Raw genomic sequence first — 20,131 nt, forward strand, 5'->3', positions numbered from 1 at the left:
CTCAGAGTGAAAGCCTTCAAGGCCCTATGTGGCATGACCCCAGCTGTCTGTCCCCCTACCTCTCAGACCTTATCACCTATTCCCCCAGGTGCCCACTCTGACCTCCTGGGTGGGCCTAACAAGGCTTGTTTCTGCTGAGGGACCTGAGCACCCGCTGTTCCTCCTCCTGAGATGACTCAGTCCATGGATCCCAGTGCTCACTCCACCTCCTTCAAGCTCAAAAATGACCTTCTTGAGATTGTCCTATCCTGATCACGCTAAGATTTAGAATTCTAAACAACCCCAACCCTAGTTTCTCAGGGCCCCCTTCCTCTGATCTCATTGTTCTTCTGTTCATAGCATCTGCCACTTCTTAATACACCCTGTAGTTCATTTATGTGTTAGGTTGGTCCCCTGTTGCTTGCCTTCCTCCACCGGAACAGAATCTTTCATTTGCTCGCTGATAAATTCTGTTTCAAATGAACACATGGCGTCTGGTAACAGATACTTACTATGTATAAACGCATAAATGAAAGAAATTGAATGAATGGGTAATAAACAAGGGCTTTTTATTTTAGCTGGAGGAAAATTGAAGGAAAGAATGGTGAGGAGGAAACAAAACAATATACCTTTAATTTATCTTGCTGCAAGTGTTTCTATATGTAAACACTGGAAACAGGAATCTCTTTGAATATTACTGAATCTCTTTCCGTAGTTTGATCATAGATCACAGAGAAACATAAAGTAGACAGTGGATAACCTTTCTGAGTAGGAATGTAATGGACTTCCTCTTGATTGGACTGATTTTTTTGAAACTTTACTATTCTTTTTTTTAGGAGTGTCCCCTATGAAAAGAGGATCTTTACAATATTAGAATGGCTGGACTTGCCCGAAGCTGAAAGGTATTATCTAGGGTCAGAGATGTGCTGGTCTAGTGGGATATATGTGAGTTAAAAAAAGAAATTATTTCTATCTTTTAAATAATGATTTTTGAAAAGACCTGACATGGCCTTTTAATGGGCACTTTTTAAGAATTATTCCTGAGAGTTGGTTACTTTTTTGGTCTTGAGAACATGGATGACACTATTGAACAACAGAAATAGAGCTAGTAGTCGAGAGCAGAGGCCAGTGTGACACAGCCAGGTCTGGAGTAGGGAAGAGCCAGGAGTAGATCTGACACTCCTGCAGGAGCCCGAGGTGCTCAGCAAGGCCGTGGCACCAGGCTTAGACTGAGGGCACTGTGGCAGGGAGCACCGAATCAACAGTGCATCAGAAACCAGGTGCTGAAAGCAAGAACTCAGCGCAGTAGAACCAAGAGTCAGCAAAAAGTCCCAAACCAGGAAATATAAAGGACTGGGGCAAAGCAAGAGTGGTCTCAACTACAAGAACAAAACTGGGGCATACTGTTGTTTACATCCAGGAAGGTCTGTCTCACTTCCTGTTAGGGGACCCAGCCCTGTTGGGGCCAAGTGGGACCTCCAAGCGTGGGGGAAAGGAGGCCAGAGAGAAAGAAAAAGAGCCAGCAAGTTGAGATCTACAAAACCCCAAATGCGGCTCGTAGGTTCATTCTACATTGATAACGTCTTCCTCTGTTGCAACTTTACCCCTAGACCCAGTTTTTATACCATGTACTTGGAAGAGCCTGATTCTTCAGGACATGACAGTGGACCAGTCAGTGCCAAAGTAAGTTTTTAAAGAAATGCAAAATTGATACCAGACATCAGGTTCTTGGTTCCTAAGTCAGTGAATTATTGGCATGAGACCAGAAAGATTTTGGCAGGCCAGGCGTTTAGTGGAAGTTTTCCTTTGAACAAAAAGGAAGACAGTGCTGGTTAAGGAGGCAACCAGACTGGCCCCTGCACAAAGGGCTGGGGACTTTTATGAGATTGTAAAGACAGGGGCAAGGGCTGGGCACGTTGGGTGGCTCACACCTATAATCCTAACTCTTTGGGAGGCCAAGGCATGTGAACTGCCTGAGCTCACAAGTTTGAGACCAGCCTGAGCCAGAATGAGACCTTGTCTCTAAAAAAAAACATAGCCAGGCATTGTGGTGGGCGCCTGTAGTCCCAGCTACTTGAGAGGCTGAGGCAAGAGAATCACTTAATTTAAGCCCAAGAGTTTGAGGTTGCTGTGAGCTGTGACACCATGACACTCTACCAAGGGCAATAAAGTAAGACTGTCTCAGAAAAAGACGGACAAGTTTCAGTTTTGAAGTCATCACATGTAGAGGTGGGGTTCTGTTGGTGGACATGCACTTGGGAGTCTAGCTCCTTCCCATATCACACGTAGCATTTTACTTATTTATTTATTGTATATTTATTTGAGACAAGGTCTTGGCTTTGTTGCCCAGGCTAGAGTGCAGTGGTGTCATCACAGCTCACTGCAACCTTAAACTTTTGGGCTCAAGCAAGCCTTCTACTTCAGCCTCCCAAGTAGCTAGGACTACAGGTATGTACCACCATGCCTGGCTATTTTTTCTGCTTCTTGTACTAAAGGGCTTTCACTCTTGCTCAGGCTGGTCTCTAATGCTTAACCTCAGGCAATCTTCCTGCCCCAACATCTCAGAGCAGGAATACAGGCTCTAAGGTACCCTCTTCATTAGCATTTTAAGTTTCCATCCTTGGGTGTGAGTTTTAGCTTTAAAATTAGGTTATGATGAAGGAAAAGTCAGGGTAAGATCATCTGGGGTGTCTTCTGGCTTGAGGCAGTTAGATCTAGAGATAGGTCTGGTTTCTTTGAAGCCAGGTTCCTTTTCAGCTGGTTTCAGCATCCTGCTTCTGTGGTCCTGGAAGACATTACCCAAGAGACAGACAAGTTGACTCCCCTCCTTGTGTAGGTATGGGCTGAATTCCAGCCCCTAGGAAATCATTTGGTTTTTGTTCTTCAGTTAACTAGGCTGGGTCAGGCTGCCCCACGTTGCCTCCTTTGGTCAGAAACAAGGCTCCTGTTTCCACAGTCTCAAAATCATCTAGTTCTAATCCACAAAATAAAATGGTATTCATTGATTTCTACTGAGCATAAATGTATTTGATATATAGAGGAGAAAATCAAAATAGTTAAAAGCCTAAAAAAGGATGCCAGGGTTAATCTGCCTCATTAATCATAAAATAGGTAAAATTCTAGAAAGGACAACTGCCTTATTAACCACGTCTTAACTCATTTGATGAACATTTGTGGACTACCTCCATGTGGTACTGTTATTTGCTGTAACAAGGTCATCGTGGCTAGGTAACGCACAAGCCACTGTAACATGTGCAAGCTAAGTCACCTCCAAGTCCACTCTGGTGTCTCCAGCTGTCTACTCCTGTGCAGTTACACTCATAAATTTCTTATAAAAATAACGTTATATGTTATTGACTTAATATGGTATTGCCTTAGGCAGAGTTAGTCCCCTTCAAAACTCCTATTATCTTAGAAGTAGACTCTCCAATATAAGTTTCTTTGTTTTCCAGACCCTTCTGTTATGATTTTAGTATTCTAATAGAATCTTTAAATATTGTTTTTAACAAAAAAGCCATTCTCTCTTCTAAACTCCACTGAAGCCTCTATTGTCTTTGACACAGATATAAAGCTGCCAATGCTCCCGTGAGTATGGCATTTCCCCAACCAGTAGAAACTCACTTAATAATTACTCTCGATTGGAATGCAAGCGTATTCATTCTGGCAGCACACCTTGGCCTTTGCTCAGAACGGCCCTTTTTTTCCTTCCTATTAGAACAGAATGCTACCGACTATAATGCCCTGCCCAAGCCTTGACACTCTTAAGCCTCAGGCTTCCTCTGTATTCCCACAGCTCTGTCGGCTGAATCATGGAATATTAGATTTATTCAGATTACCCTAAGTGCGAGTGGCTTGGTAACTACCTGCAACACATTCATCGTTTCTTCCTTCCTATTTCAACTGTGAGCCGAGTTGGATGTGACCAACAGCATTTGAGAGATGGCTCTCTATCTGCTTTTGCCTGACCTCTACAGCCAACGTTCAAGCCCCGTTTCCTTTTCTGTCTGTTCAGTGCTCTAGCTCAGCACCCACACGCATTTTACATAGAACTGTGAAAAGTGCTGCAGAGGTGAAGGTCAGTGTGCCCTGAGCAGCCCCAGGGGGTGATCCCTGACCTCATCTGGGAGCTGGTGGGAATTGGAGCTGGTTAGGAGGTTCTCCTCTCAGTGACAAAAAGGAAACAGAATTCTCAGGTGGCCTGATGAAGACGGAGGTGTACCCATGGGAGGGACATACAGACAGACAGACTAATGGCTAGATGGCTTGAAAAGTAGATGAGATGATAATGGTAAGAATAGCAATGGTAGCCCTACTGCGTGCTGCTCTGGGCCTACTGAGTGACATTGTAAATGCCTTATGAGTATTTTCTCCCACCAATCTGGAGCACTGTGAACCAGAGGAGGTGCCTAGGAGGCAGCCCAGACGTGGCAGGCAGTCCTGTGGGTCCTTGCAGGCCATGTACAATGGCAAGCATTGAGGCACCGTGATCAGGGCAGTGACCCGAGCAGACCTATGTGTACTTAGAGATCACTTTTACCATGTAAGAGGGATGAGTTAGAGGAAGCAAGGAAACTGAGAGAGACAGGTGAGCTTTTGGAACATTCCAGAAAAGAGGTAATAATGACTTGGATTAGGGTAGGGGTAACAGCATGGATGGAAGAAGATGCATTGGAGATTCATTTAGAATATAGACTAAACATGACTTAGAGTGAATTTGATGAGGACGTGGGGAATTCAGGATGATTTCTTGGCATCTGTATTCACTAGTAGGTGGCTCGATTGACATTAATAAGACCAATGATGTTTGGGAGAGATGTTAGTTTTATAATTGAGGCGCCTATGACATCCAAATTTCCAGAGGATAATCGAATATAGAATCAAAACTCCAAAGAGATGAAGATCTGGGAGTTTGGCAACATATAAGTGGTACATGGCAGTGGAGATGTTTTAAGGGAGAGCATGAAAAGTGACAATAAGAGGCACTAAGACCAAGCCTCATTTAAAACTCAGGAAGAAGCAGCAGAATGGACAGAAATGACGTTCTTCCTCTTTTTGTTATTTTTAATCACATACTTCACTCAGAGTTAATTATATGACTTGTAAATTGAAAGTAAAAAGGCTATTTTGTTTTCAGCCATTTACTATTCCAGATTTTTCAGTTATCAAAACCCTTCTTGCTCTGCATTCTCTTCAAGGCTTACCTTAAAACAGTTTCCCGCGGGCCTAATATTGTCCAAGACCAGTGTTTCTCAACCTGTGGGTCGCGACCCCTTCGGGGAGTCTCCTGCATATCTGATATTTACATTACAACTCATCACAGTAGCAAAATTACAGTTATAAAGTAGCAACGAACATAATTTAATGGTTGGGGGTCACCACAACATGAGGATCTGTATTAACGGGTCGTAGCATTAGGAAGGTTGAGAACCACTGTACTAGACGTTCTTAGAGGTAAAGAAGATGACTTCACCTGCTACAGCTAGGAACCGTGCTAAAGGGACAAAGAAAAGACATAATGAGTTAATGTCCAATGAGGTATTTTTAAAGAAATTGTTTAATGTTAAAATGTTAAAATTTTGATAGCTTAAACAATACTTCAGTGGGAAGTTTTTGTCACCGAGTATAACTTAAGGAGGGTTTATGAAATGGGGACATAGAGGGTGTTAGGATTTGGACAGGAAAGGCTGGGAGAGGCATTTGAAGCATAGTGAAACCATGAATATCTTCACAAATGTGTCACAGTGTGTCTCTAGGTTTGAAGATAAATTGGTCACAGAATGTCCTGACTGGTCATGAGTAACTTTAATAATGAATAATGGCCTACATCATACTTCAGTAAGCTTCCACTGTTATTCTGTTTTTTTTTTTTTTTAGACAGAGTCTTGTTATGTCACCCTCGGTAGAGCGCCATGGTGTCACAGCTCACAGCAACCTCAAATTCTTGAGCTTAAGCAAATTCTCTTGCCTCAGGCTCCCAAGTAGCTGGGACTAGAGGCACCTGCCACAATGCCCAGCTATTTGTTGTTGTAGTTGTCATTGTTGTTTAGCAGGCGGGGGCCAGGTTTGAACCCGGTGTGTATGGCCAGCACCCTAACCACTGAGCTACAGGCACTGAGCCTGTTATTCATTATTGATAAAAAATTTATCACATCTCAGATGGAATGAAAAGTTCCATTTCTACCCCTGTAAATAATTGTACCACCCCCACTCACTCCTTGCCGGTTACAAGGATCTCTGGTTTCTTTTCTTTGGGTGGGCAAGAGGTAGAGACTCACATCCTGTCACTTCACATTCTGTGGAGCATGTGCTTTGTGAAGGACTCTAGTTCAGGAAACATGAGTTAGGTTGCACAATCCCTTCCCTGAAGGAACTCATGCTGTCCTTGGGAGGCAGACACACACACAGACAATTTCAAAACCATGAGGAGTCCAGTAGCATTAGTGTGCCAGGGTGCTGGAGAGGCCAGAATAGGAGGGCCCCATAGTGTGGCTGTGGGGAGTGAGCAGAATGACCAAGTGACATGACACCAGGTGAAAACCTGGACTCTTACTGGGAAACCAGAGAGTAGGTCACCCTCAGGTTGAGGGTCAAGAGAGCATCTTGGGGTTGGTGATGGATTTAGCAGGAGATGGAGTGTGGGTTGAGGTCAAGTTCTGCTCTGTCCCTTATTAACTGTAGGACCAGGAGCATGTTACTTCTTTAAACCTCAGGTCTCCTGATTGTTACAATTAACTGGTAGTTCCAACAGCACCATCCAGGAATGTTTGCTGAGCGGATTTCATGAGGTCCTGGGCTAAAGCTCTTAACACTACCTGGCTTGTAAAATTCCTTCTCAAAAAATAAAAGAAGGGGGTAGCGCCTGTGGCTCAGTAAGTAGGTCACCGGCCATATTCAAACCCAGCCCCGGCCAAACTGCAACAAAAAAACAGTCGGACGTTGTGGTGGGCACCTGTAATCCCAGTTACTTGGGAGGCTGAGGCAAGAGAACCACCTAAGCCCAGGAGTTGGAGGTTGCTGTGAGCTGTGTGACACTGTCATGGTCATCTACTAAGGACAATAAAGTGAGACTCTGTCTCTTAAAAAATAAATAAAAAATAAAAAAAGGTAAATTGTTATTAGTAATAACAATACTATGAGAGTTAAAACTTTCCCCCAATCCATTGCTATTACACTTTCTAATTTACTGGAAAAAATACGAAAAATTTATGTCAGAAAAATTTATTTAAATCTTACATCAGCTCAATGCACTGCACTGATAAAGTGTGAACAAAATTTAAAACAATAGAGTATAAACAATAAAATAAAACGAACTCCAATTCCACTATTCAAAGATGACCACTGTTAATAGTACTTTGATATATTTCCTTTTAGTTTTCTGTGTATGCATATTTGCTAATAAATGTCCAAATATATTTAAAAATAAAATCAGGATTATACAATATATGCAGGTGTGTACCAGACAGATTGGTTTTCTTTTTTATGTTTAAGGTTGTATTTGTTGCAAAGTGTTTTCCTAGGCCACTGTTCTTTAATCAGTGATTCTTTTTGTCCTTTTTTGCAGTTTTTGGCCGGGGCTGGGTTTGGACCTGCCACCTCTGGCATATGGGGCCAGCGCCTTACTCCTTTGAGCCACAGGCGCCGCCCTAAACAGTGATTTATAATAGCTTCAGAGTATGCCTTCTTGAGGACATGCCATTATTTGTTTTTCCTTGAATTTAAATTATAAATCAATAATGTGATGAATATGTTCCTATATAAATCTCCATTTGTATTCTGTGTGTATACTTAGGAAAAATGCCCAGAGGTAGAATCGTTATGTTACAAGAGTATGTCCCTTTTTAACTGTGTGGTAATCCACCATCCCACGCCTCTCTGGAATGAATGTAACCATTTAGGCTCCCTCAGAAGGGGCTGCCATGATGATGAAAACCTTTACAGCTGAATAGTCTTTGTTGACATTCAACATTGATTCATGTATTTATTGGCCTGTAGTCCATCTTCCTTTGAAGGGAACACGGTTTAATTTTTTGTTTATAGACATTTAGGGAATTGGTATTTGATAAATGAGGTAGCACATGGGTGCTGGGTTCTGATGTTCTATTGTAAAAGCCAGCCATTTCAGAGAAGGAAATGTGTTTAATTTGTGCTTGATTAGATAATGATTTGGTTAATTGAAACAATATATGAGGACAATCTTAACTCCCAATTTTTTTTATTTTTTTTTTTAGGTAATTAAAGCCTTACAGTTAGTAGATGATGCTTTTGGAATGTTGATGGAAGGCCTGAAGCAGAGGAATTTACACAATTGTGTCAATATAATCCTTTTGGCTGACCATGGTATGTTTTTTCTTAAGAAGTCATGTTTTATCATCGATCGTAGTTTGTCATTGATGATTTATTAGCACTTCGGGAATGATACAAAAATAGTATTGAATTTTTAAAGTCTGCATTTCCAGACTTAGAAACTCTTGAAGAAGCAAAGAATGAATTTGATGATAAATGGTGGGTTTTGTTTGTTTTTTTGAGATAGAGTCTCACTCTGATAACCAGGGTTGGGTGCCATGGCATCAGCCTAGCTCACAGCAACCTCAAACTCTTGGGCTCAAGTGATCCTCTTGCCTTAGCCTCCTGACTAGCTGGGAGTCTTGGTGCCTGCCACAACACCCAGATAATTTTTCTATTTTTAGTGAAGATAAGGTCTCACTCTTGCTCAGTCTGATTTCAAACTCCTGAGATCAAGGGTTCCTCCCACATCAGCCTCCCTATTTTGGTGGAAAATTGTGATGAAAAGAGGAGTAAATTAAAATTTCTAGTTTAATTATCCGAATATCCCAGAAAATCTATGTAACGACCTTATTTTCTGTAAAAATGGAGTTAACAGTATTTAACACAGATGTGGTGGGGTTGTTATTCGATCTTAAAAAGTGTTTGGGGGTCTTCTTTCAGCCATTGATTCAGTCATTTAGATTGGCTGCAATTTATCATATCTGCCACGTTTGCCAGGCCATCTGTATTTTTTTCAGTTATGTGAATAAATACATGTTTAATCATAGCATCTGATTTTTAAAGTCCCCATCACCTCACATTTCTCTACTTGAGATTAACTCTCCACTTCCGTTAACACGAACGATAACACGAGGGAACAGGCTTTCCCACCTCACACAGGTGCTTTCATGTGGTTTTAAAGTGTTAACGCATTGATTCCATGTATTTTCTAAGTGCCTACTCAATGCCAGGCACTTTACTAGATTCAGAGTGTTCAGAAGTACGTAAAGCAGACGTGGACCTTTCCTAGCTGGGGAGGTTGGACCACTTTGTGGGGAGGACGTGCAAAGCTAAGCTCCAACACTTGGGAAGGGACCAGGCGTGGAGCACCAGGAGGAAAAAGAAAGTGTCTGCAGAACTTGTGCTTGTGTCTTGGAACATCATGTTAATGAGAAACATAGTAATGTATTTTAAAATGTTCTGAGAGAGTTCCCCTAACACTTTGTCTTATGATATCTACATTAAAAGGAAACCATTAATGCACATTTTGTTGAAAGAAATTGTTAAAAATAAAAATTTAAGCTCAGCACCTGGGGCTCAAGTGGCTAAGGCGCCAGCCACATACACCTAAGGTGGTGGGTTCGAATCCAGCCTGGGCCCGCCAAACAATGACAGCTGCAACCAAAAAATAGCCGGGTGTTGTGGCGGGCGCCTGTGGTCCCAGCTACTTGGGAAGCTGAGGCAGGAGACTTGCTTGAGTCCAGGAGTTGGAGGTTGCTGTGAGCTGTGATGCCATGGCACTCTACCCAGGGGGATAGCTTGAGGCTCTGTCTCCAAAATAAATAAATAAATAAAAATTTACATATACAGTTGGGCACAGTGGCTCACACTGTAATCTTAGCACTTTAGGAGGATGGAGCAGGAGGATTGTTTGAAGTCAGGAGTTCAAGACAAGCCTGGGCAACACAGGGAGATCTCATCTCTGCAAAACAATTTTTTAAAAAACTGAGTCAGGTGGGCGGTACCTGTGGCTCAAAGGAATGAGGCACTGACCCCATATGCTGGAGGTGCTGGGTTAAAACCCAGCCCCAGCCAAAAACTGTGAAAAATACAAAACAAACAAACAAACAACAACAACAAAAACTTAGGCATGGTGGCCTGTGCCTCCACTCTGGAGGCTGAGGCAGGAGGACCTCTTGAAGCCAGGAGTTGGAGGCCCCAGTGAGCTATGATTGCACTGTTTCATTCCAGCCTGGGCAACAGAGTGAGATCCTGTATTTCAAAAAAAAAATGTACATGTAATCTGAAGAGTCTTCAAATAAAAAATGGTTTAACTGCCAAATCCTTTAAGAGCACATGCTGCTCATATTAATTTAAATAAAATACATTTAAAAGTAAATTATTTTCTACTCCTTATTCTTCTAATGTTTTATTTTATAAAAATACATACTGCTTTTTTGGTTTAAAAATGTGTAATGTCTTACATATAAATCAGTTACTATAAAGATTTAACTAGCCTCCCAGAGAGGACTTTCATCTTGGCAATTACTTTCATTGATCTACTTTGAACAAATGATCTGTGTCTATTTCCCATCTAATCTTCCCTCATAAATGTAGCCCTTCTCCACTGCCATGGTTTTCTGCCATTTAAAGTAAAGTTATAGGGTAAATTGTGCAACTTGATTTGCGATTTGTTAACATAAAATGCCTGCTGTTTAACATGATTAAAGACAACCTATTGGTACCCTGTATATATGTTCAGCGGATTTTTAAATTATTATTCAGGAATGGACCAGACTTACTGTGACAAGATGGAATATATGAGTGATTATTTTCCCAAAATAAACTTCTACATGTTTGAAGGACCTGCCCCCCGCATCAGGGCTCGTAATATACCTCATGACTTTTTTAGTTGTAAGTATGAAGATACCCATATGGGAAAAAAAGGTAAAATTGAAAGCGAATAACCATAGCCCTGTGATTCTGCGAGGATGTTGGGATTATCAGACACACTATCAACTCTTTGGGAAAGCCCCACAGAGCATATAGAAATTCCTAGGTGTAAGTATAGTCTATAAAGTCTAACTGAATATTGTCAGGTTAAAGTACATCCTACTCCATTCTTAACTGCTAAAATAATTCTTTGCTTGAAATAATTTTAAATTTAATTTTATTAGATCATAGTTATTAGTAAGTGTATGTGTGAAATTCATCTGAGTTGTTCACATTCTTTGCAGTTGTTATCGATTGTAATGTCACTTATTTTTTTCTTTTGAAACAGTTAATTCTGAAGAAATTGTTCAGAATCTCAGTGTAAGTATATAGTCTCCGTAATACATACATTCAACTAAATATAATGACTTTAATCTGGGTTTTGAGAAATTTGTGTCCCATATTTCTGAGTCTAAGCCATCGTAATTTATTTTTTAAATCCTCCATCAACATTATTTTATATGCATATTAGTTGCTTTTATCTTCATTGTTTTCATTTTGGAGCTGAACCGCCTTAGGAAATTAATTTGGACTAACAGTGGCTTTAATTCCTGGTTTTCATTGCAAGGGCTGATGTCCCATTCAAAAGGATTGTGCTGACCAAGCATGGCAGGGTGGCTCATACCTATAGTCCTAGCACTCTGGGAGGCTGAGGTGGGAGAATGCCTTAAGCTTGGGAGTTTGAGCCCAGCCCAAACAAAAGCAGGACCTTGTCTCTACTAAAAATAGAAAAATGAGCTGGTCATCCTGGCAGGCACCTGTAGTCCCAGCTACTTGGGAGGCTGAGGCAGGAGAATTGCTTGAACGTAGAAGTTTGAGGTTGCTGTGAGGTAGGCTGGCAAAGTGGCACTCTAGCCTGGGCAACAGAGTGAGACTTTGCCTCAAAAAAAAAAAAAAACAAAAAAACCCCACCAAGGTGGGCTGCAGTGACTCACACCTGTACTCATAGCACTCCTAGCACTTGGGAGGCCTAGAGAGGTGGATTGCTTGAGCTCAGGAGTTTGAGATCAGCCTGAGCTAGGGCAAGACCCAGTAGCCCTGTGTTGTGGTGGGCACCTGTAGTCCCAGCTACTTGGGAGGCTAAAGTAAGAGGATCTCTTGAACCCAGGATTTTAAGGTTGCTGTGAGCTGTGATGCAATAGCGCTCTACCCAGGGAAAAAAAGTGAGATTCTCAAAAAAGAAAAGGCAGGGGGAGGGGGGAGTTGTACTAGTGAACTTTTGGTACCATCTTTGTTCTCATTTTTTTGTGTAATTTGAAGAAAATAGTGAATCATAGACTGTTATAGATCTTTTTGGACAAGTCAGAAAAATAATCTAAGTATAATTACAATGGCTTTTGATTGGTTCTCACATCTCTGGTTGTAAGTAAATGAGCAGGGAAAATTCCAGGTAGCTTAATGATATATTTTTTCAAGGTAAGTCTCATTACTTGTAGAGGCCTGCAATGAAATGTGGTCGTTTTCATAGTTACATATTGTAAAAAGGAATTCACAGGTTCACTATCGCTTCGAATGAGAGTAATGTATTTAAGCGTACATGGTTTTTAGTTTCAGGCTCACCTCCTTGTGTTGCATTTCATAGATGCTGCGTTTTTCACAAACTGAGGGTTTGTGGCAACCCTGCGTCCAACAAGTCTGTCAGTTCCGTTTTCCCAACACCATGTCTCTATTACATTTTAGTAATTCTCACATTTCAAACTTTTAAATTACTATATCTGTTCTGGTGATGTCTGATCTGAGGTTACTATTGTAATCGTTTTGGAGCGCCAGGACCCCTGCCCATTTAAGATGTTGAACTTAAATCACAGACGTTGAGGGTGTGCTGACTGCGCCACCTGCCGGCCACTGCTGTCTCCTCCTCTCCTCGGGCCTCCCTATTCCCAGAGACACAATATTGAAATTAAACCAATTATTCACCCCTAAAATGGCCTTAAGCGTTCAAGAGAAAGGAAGAGTTTAAAGTATTTCACTTTAAATCAAAGTCTAGAAATGATTAAGCTGAGTGAGGAATTCATGTCAAAAGCCAAGACAGAGCTAGAGCTCTGTGCCAAACAGCGAGGTCCTGAACACAAGGAAATAATTCTCGAAGGACCACATGAACCATAAGAAAACCAAGCAGCGGCCGGTCGCCGGGGCGCACGCCTGTAATCCTAGCCCACCGGGAGGCCCAGGCGAGTGGACTGCTTGAGCTCAGGAGTTCTAGACCAACCTGAGCAAAAGCAAGACTCCTGTTTCTCCTAAAAATAGAAAAACTGAGGCAAGAGGATCACGTGAGCCCAAGAGTTGAAAGCTGCTGTGAGCTATGATGCCACAGCACCTTACCCAGGGTGACAGCTTGAGACTATGTCTCAAAAAAAAGAAAAGAAAAAAAATGAAAAAGAAAAGGAAGCAGCCTTATTGTTGATATGAAAGGAGTTTGAGTGGTCTGAATAGAAGATTAAACCCACCACAACATTCCCTTAAGCCAAAGCCTAATCCAGAGCAGGTCCCTAACTCTCTTCAGTTCTGTGAAGCCTGAGAGAGGTGAAGAGGCTGCAGAAGAGAATTGGAAGCCAGCAGAAGTTAGTTCATGAGGCTTAAGGAAAGAAGCATCATCATAACACAAATGTGCAAGATGAAGCAAGAAGATCTAGATCATTGATGAAGGTGGCTACACTGAACAACAGATTTTCACTGTAGACGAAACAGCTTTCTATTAAAAGGAGATTCTATCTAGGATCTTCACAGCAAGCAAAGAGAAGTCAGTGTCTGGCTCCAATACTTCAAAAGGCAGGCTGACTCAGTGTTAGGGGCTAATGCAACTGGTGACTTGAAGTTGAGGCCAGAATTCCTCGACCATTCTGAAAATCCTAGTGCCCTTAATTATGCTAAATCTACTCTGCCTGTGTTTTACAAATGGAACAACAAGGCCTGGATTACACAATATCTATGGACACCAGGGCTTATTGAATAGTTTAAGCCCACCATTGACACTTAATGCTCAGAAGAAAAGACCTCTTTTAAAATATTACTGCTTGTTAACAATGCAGTCACCCAAAAAGAGTTCTTATAGAAATGTATATGGGGTGATTAAGGTAAGTTATAAGGAGAATAATGTTGTTTTATGTCTGCTAATAAAACATTTATTCTGCAGCCCATAGATTGAGGAGTGATTTTGACTTTCAAGTCTCTTCAGCTCAGAAACACATTTTTTTTTTTTTTTAAGCTATTGTTGCCATCAGTGACTTTTTCTGATGGACTGGGCAAAGTAAATCCAAACCTTTCTGTAAAGGATTCACCCTTCTAGATACTATGAAAGATGTTCGTGATTAAAGGGAGGAGGTCAAAACATCAACATTAAGAGGAGCTTGGAAGAAGTTGATTCTAACCTTCAGGGATGACTCTGAGGGATTTAAAACTTCAGAGGAGGCAGAAACTGCAAATGTGGTGGAAACAGCCAGAACTAGAGTTAGAAGTGGAGCCAGGAGATGTGACTGAGTTGGTGTGATTCCATAATAAAACCTTAAGGGATGAACCAAAAAAAGGATTTCTTGAAGTGGAATTTACTCCTGTGAACATGTTACTCCAGTGAAGATGCTGTGAACATTGTTGAAGCCCAACAAAGGATTTAGAATATTACAAGCGGCTGGTAGGTAAAGTAGCAGCTTTGAAAGGGTTTGAGAGGACTGACTCCAGTTTTGAAAGTAGTTCCGCTGTAGGTAAAATGCTATCCAGTACTACATACCATAAATAATTTTTTCCTGAAAGGCAAAGTCCTTCGACATAGCAAACTTCATTGTTATTGTTCAGAAATGACCACAACCACTCCAACTTTTAGCAACCACCATCCCCATCAGTTAGCAACCATCAACATCGAGGCAAGAACCCCCACCAACAGAAAGCTTCTGAATTATTCTGAAAGTCTCAAATAATTGCTAGCATTTTTTTTGGCAATTAAGTATTTTAAAATTAAGGTTTATACTTTTTCAAAAGATATAAGGCTATTGCACACTTAGTAGACTACAGTATAGTGTAAATGTACCATTTATATGCCCTGGAAAACCAATTCATGTGATTCACTTTATTGTAGTGATCTAGAACTGACCTTGCAATATCTCTGAGGTATTCTTGTATAGTAAAATTTGTGACGGTGGAGTGTGAATGATTTTAGATAAACACTGGATAAAGAGTAGCTAATACTATCTGGGACCCACTGCAAGTTGAAGTAGGGTTGTTACAAAAGATAAAAAATCTCTATCTCTTCTATGACTGAATAATATCCCAGGATACACATATACCATAATTTATTAATCCTCCGTATTGAAGGGCACTTGGGTTGTTTCCACATCTTTGCAATTGTGGATTTGCTGTCACAGACATTTGACAAAAAATGTGTAAAGATATAAATGTCTTTATGATAAAATCTGTTTCTTTCTTTTGGGTAAATACCTAGTAGTGGGATTGCAGGATCAAATGTTAAGTCTACTTTTGGTTCTTTAAGCAATCTCTATACTAATGTCCATAGAGACTGGACCAGTTTGCAGTCCTACTAGTAGTTTGTGAGTATTCCTTTCTCTCTGGATCCAGCATCTATTGCTTTGGGACCTTATGATGTGGGCCATTCTCACTTGGTTCAGTAATATCTCAGTGTGGTTTTGGTTTGTCTTTCTCTGATGATTAGGGATGATGAGCATTTTTCACATGTTTCTTGATCATTAGTCTATCATTATAAGAAAAGTTTCTGTTCATGTCTATCGCCCAGTTTTTTGTTTGTTTGTTTTTGAGGCAGAGTCTCACTATGTTGCCCTGGGTAGAGTGCTGTGGCATCATAGTTCACAGCAACCTCAAACTCTTGGGCTTAAAGTGATTTTCTTGCCTCAGCCTCCCGAGTAGCTGGGACTACGGGCACGGGCCACAACACCTGGCTATTTTTATTTTGTTGTTGTTGTAGTTGTCATTGTTGTTTGGCAGGCCTGGGCTGGATTGGAACCCACCAGCTCCGGTGTATGTGGTTGGTGCCCTTGGCCACTGAGCTACAGGCACCAAGCCTCTATTGCCCAGTTTATAATGGTGTTGTTTGATCTTATTGATTTGCTTGAGTTCTTTGTAGATTCTGGTTATTAGCCCTTTGTCAGATGTGTAGCTAGCAAGTATCTTCTCCTATTCTGCAGTTTGTCTCTTTGCCTTGCTGATTAAGTACTTAGCTGTGCAGAAACTTCTTAACTTGATCAGTCCTATTTATTTAATTTTATTGTTGCAGAAATTGCGTTTGGGGTCTTCTTTATAAACTCTTTCCCTAGGCTGACAAAATTAAGAGTTTTCCCCACATTTTCTTCTAGCATTTTTAAGGTTTCCTGTCTTAGTTTTAAATCTATTATACACCGTGAGTTGATTTTTGTGAGTGGTAAGAGATATACGTTCTATTTCTTCTAATGTGGCTAACCAGTTCTTGCAGCACCTTTTACTAAATAGGGATTCTTTCCCTATTTGTATTTGAGCATGCTTTTGTTTGCCTTATCAAAAGTCAGATGGCTATACGAGGCTGGTTTCATCTGTTCTGTTCCATAGGTATATGTCTCTTATTTTTATGACAATACTATACTGTCTTGATCACTGTAGACTTGTCATATAAACTGAAGTCTGGTAAAGTGATGCTTCTGGATTTGTTCTTATTTCACGGAATTGCATTGGCTGTTCAGAACTTTTGCCGATTACATATGAAGTGCAGAACCATTTTTTTAAGGTCTGCAAAATATGACCTTGGTATTTTAATGGGAATTGCATTCAATAGTAGTATAGACATCGTAACAATGTCAATTCTTATTCTTGGCTCGGCACCTGTGGCTCAAGTGGCTAAGGCGCCAGCCACATACACCTAAGGTGGCAGGTTTGAATCCAGCCCGGGCCCACCAAAACAACAATAATGGCTGCAACCAAAAAAATAGCCAGGCGTGGTGGTGGGAGCCTGTGGTCCCAGCTACTTGGGAAGCTGAGGCAGGAGACTCACTTGAGCCCAGGAGTTGGAGGTTGCTGTGAGCTGTGATGCCACAGCACTCTACCCAGGAGGACAGCTTGAGGCTCTGTCTCAAAAAAACAAAAAAAAGTAAACAAAAAAACAATGTCCATTCTTTCTAGCCATTAGCGTAGTGTGTTTTTCTATCTGTTACTGTCCTCTGCAATTTGTTTTCTCAGTATTTCATAGTTTTCTCTATGGAGATTCTTCACATGCTTTGTTAAATATATTTCAAGGTATTTCATTTTCTTTGATGTGACTATGAAGGGACTTGTGTCCTTGTGTGACTGTTGTTGGCGTAAATGCAGACTACTGATTTACGTCCATTGATTTTATATCCTGAGACATTGCTGTATATAACAAAAATTTTATCTCAACTCTGGTGACTTCATGACAAATTTGAAAATGCAGAGACTAACTCTTATGTCTGAAGTTGGCCCTGAACCTCCAATTTTCTCTAAATTCAGTCTGGCTACACGCTGGCTGGAGAAGCGTGACTAATCCCACTCAGGGGCATGTTCTATGCCCTTGTATGTTACGGGAAGCTGCACCTGAGGAGCTGCCAGCACGTGTTTGCCCAGAAGTTACACAGATAATGGCTTATGAAAGAAGTGATGGGGGCAGCACCTGTGGCTCAAAGGGGTAGGGCACTGGCCCCATATGGTAAAGGTGGTGGGTTCAAACCCAGCCCCGGCCCCCCAAAATAAATAAATAAATAATTAAAAAAAAAAAAGAAGAAGTGATGAACAATGAAAAAGGAAAAAAATTAGATGCCTGGAAAAGATACCAGAATAGGCAGGAAAAAACCTGATAAAAATATATTTGCAATAAATATTTTTCTCTTTCCCCCTTCATACTGTCAACTTTTCTTTGCTCTCCTATTTTTCTATATATTTTTTTGAATTTTGTTTTCATGAATTACGTGTTTGAGAGTTTAGCTTAATGTTCTTATATAAATTGGCACGAGATCGTAGTGACACAGAACTTGTTCATCTCCATGAGATATTGTGGTTAAAAAGATATGAGGAAATAGAAAAAAATTCATCTCCTTTATGTTTATTCTTTTTCTTCCCCTTGTTTCACAGGAAAGGTCATAAGGGAAAGAAGGTTCCTTTGTAGTTCTATGTCTTATTTCCTCATTTTTCTTTTACATCAGTAGATATCAATGTTTTTTGCATTTTTACAGTTTTAAAATATGCCATATCGATCTAACAGTAGTTATTGACAAAACAAAATCTTATTCCACTGTCTGAGCAATCCATGGTTTATTTTATAAGTGGGGAGACCATGGTAGGTTTCAAAAACAGATGACTTGATTTGAAAACCAAGCAAATGTAGTTCATTTAAAAGGCAAATTGAGTCAGTTGGGAAGGGCTTTTTGGTGCAATTAAATTGACTTTTATAATTTTTTTACCCATACTGTATTTTATTTTTTTGTTTTGTTTTTGCAGTTTGTGGCTGGGCTGGGTTTGAACCTGCCACCTCCAGCATACGGGAACAGTGCCCTACTCCTTTGAGCCACAGGTGCCGCCTGTACCCATACTTTTTATATGTAATTTAGATTCAAAAATTATAATTTTCACTATAAATTTATTTATATCTATTTTCTGTCAAAAAAAAGTGCAAGGGCTTAAAATGTATAAAAACTTAAAACAACACACATGAAATCACAATTTAAGCCAGATTTTTAATACCAACCTGATTATTGTGGCAACGATAAAAACTAGAATGAGCGAATTTGACTATGGTGATAATAGTTTTATTTCTTTTAGCTAAGTTTAAATCCCAATACTTTAAAAAGGTGCTTCACAAACTATCATAGAAGCTGAAATTTTTGAATTAGTTTGCAGACTTTATGTGTCATGAAATATTTACTCATTTTTCAGTGCCGAAAACCTGACCAGCATTTCAAACCCTATTTGTCTCCTGATCTGCCAAAACGATTACACTATGCCAAAAACGTCAGAATCGACAAAGTTCATCTTCTGGTGGATCGACAATGGCTGGCTGTGAGGTTCGTGTTCTATTTATTTATCTCACGATACTATTAATAACCATCTTTTATTATAATATTACTCAACCTTACCTGCCTTTATGATCACTGTATATTTTTCTGAGCAATGGGATTTTTCTTTACTTTTTTATCCTGTTTGGTACTTTTGTATTAGAGGTTGTTGTTATTAGATGGCTGATCTTAGCATCTTAGTCTAAGGATGCTAAGATAGGTAAGAAAGAAAGCTCAGACTGGTCCAGCCACTGTCCCAGAGACTGCACTTGCACATTCCTACCCCCACCACCGTGTTGTCCAGTAAGGCAGCAGAAACATGATACCAGCTATCTTCCAGGCTGATAGTGAGTGATTGATTAGACACCTCTTTAAGACCTTTGTCATCTTCTAGATTTTTATAAAACGTTATTATGACTATAAGGCTGAGCTAATGAACTTGCTATAACTTTTATTTCTTATTTCTATTTATAGTTATAATTCACATTGATCACTGAGTATTTGCAAAATGTAATTTAGAGTAAAAAAAAAATTTCTCAATCATTCCTTCCCAAGTAACCAATTAATTCATTGACTCAACAAAAACAAATTTTTTTTGAGACAGAGTCTCACTTTGTCACCCTCAGTCTCTACTGCTGTGGCGTCACAGCTCACAGCAACCTCCAACTCCTGGGCTTAAGCGATTCTCTTGCCTCAGCCTCCCGAGTAGCTGGGACTACAGATGCCCACCACAACCCCTGGCTATTTTTTTTGTTGCAGTTTGGCCAGGGCCAGGTTTGAACCTGCCACCCTTGGTATAGGGGGCCACTGCCCTACTCACTGAGCCACAGGGGCGCCCTGATTCAACAAAATTTTATTGAATGCTTACTGTGTTATGCCAGGCCCTGATCTAGCATCTGTATACAAACCTGATTGCTGCCCTACAGGGGCACATACTGTAGTAGAGACAATTGATAATAAGTCAGTAAACAAATAAATATACACTTTTCTGGTAGCTAACTAATGATTCCTGTTTTTTAAATTTCATTCTAGTATTTTTTCCAGCTGCATAAGTGGATATTAACAGTATTGAGATCGGCTCGGTGGCTAAGGCACCAGCCACATACACCTAAGGTGGCAGGTTCAATAGCCCGGGCCCACCAAAACAACAATGATGGCTGCAACCAAAAAAAATAGCC

At 40.5% G+C, this 20,131-nt stretch overlaps 1 protein-coding gene across 1 annotated transcript in view; it reads left to right on the forward strand.

The window, feature by feature from the left end:
- ENPP3 (ectonucleotide pyrophosphatase/phosphodiesterase 3) overlaps positions 1-20,131 on the forward strand; it is an 84,704-nt gene that overhangs the window by 29,569 nt on the left and 35,004 nt on the right. Inside the window, exons 10-15 of the mRNA XM_003781856.3 lie at positions 816-881; positions 1,590-1,662; positions 8,208-8,316; positions 10,750-10,878; positions 11,246-11,277; positions 18,835-18,962. Of these exons, the coding sequence (XP_003781904.1) occupies positions 816-881; positions 1,590-1,662; positions 8,208-8,316; positions 10,750-10,878; positions 11,246-11,277; positions 18,835-18,962 (537 nt within the window). The remainder of the gene's footprint in view (positions 1-815; positions 882-1,589; positions 1,663-8,207; positions 8,317-10,749; positions 10,879-11,245; positions 11,278-18,834; positions 18,963-20,131) is intronic.

This window comes from Otolemur garnettii, unplaced genomic scaffold (genome assembly GCF_000181295.1).
Source record: "Otolemur garnettii isolate 467f Iridium unplaced genomic scaffold, OtoGar3 scaffold00002, whole genome shotgun sequence".
Lineage (NCBI taxonomy): Eukaryota > Metazoa > Chordata > Mammalia > Primates > Galagidae > Otolemur > Otolemur garnettii.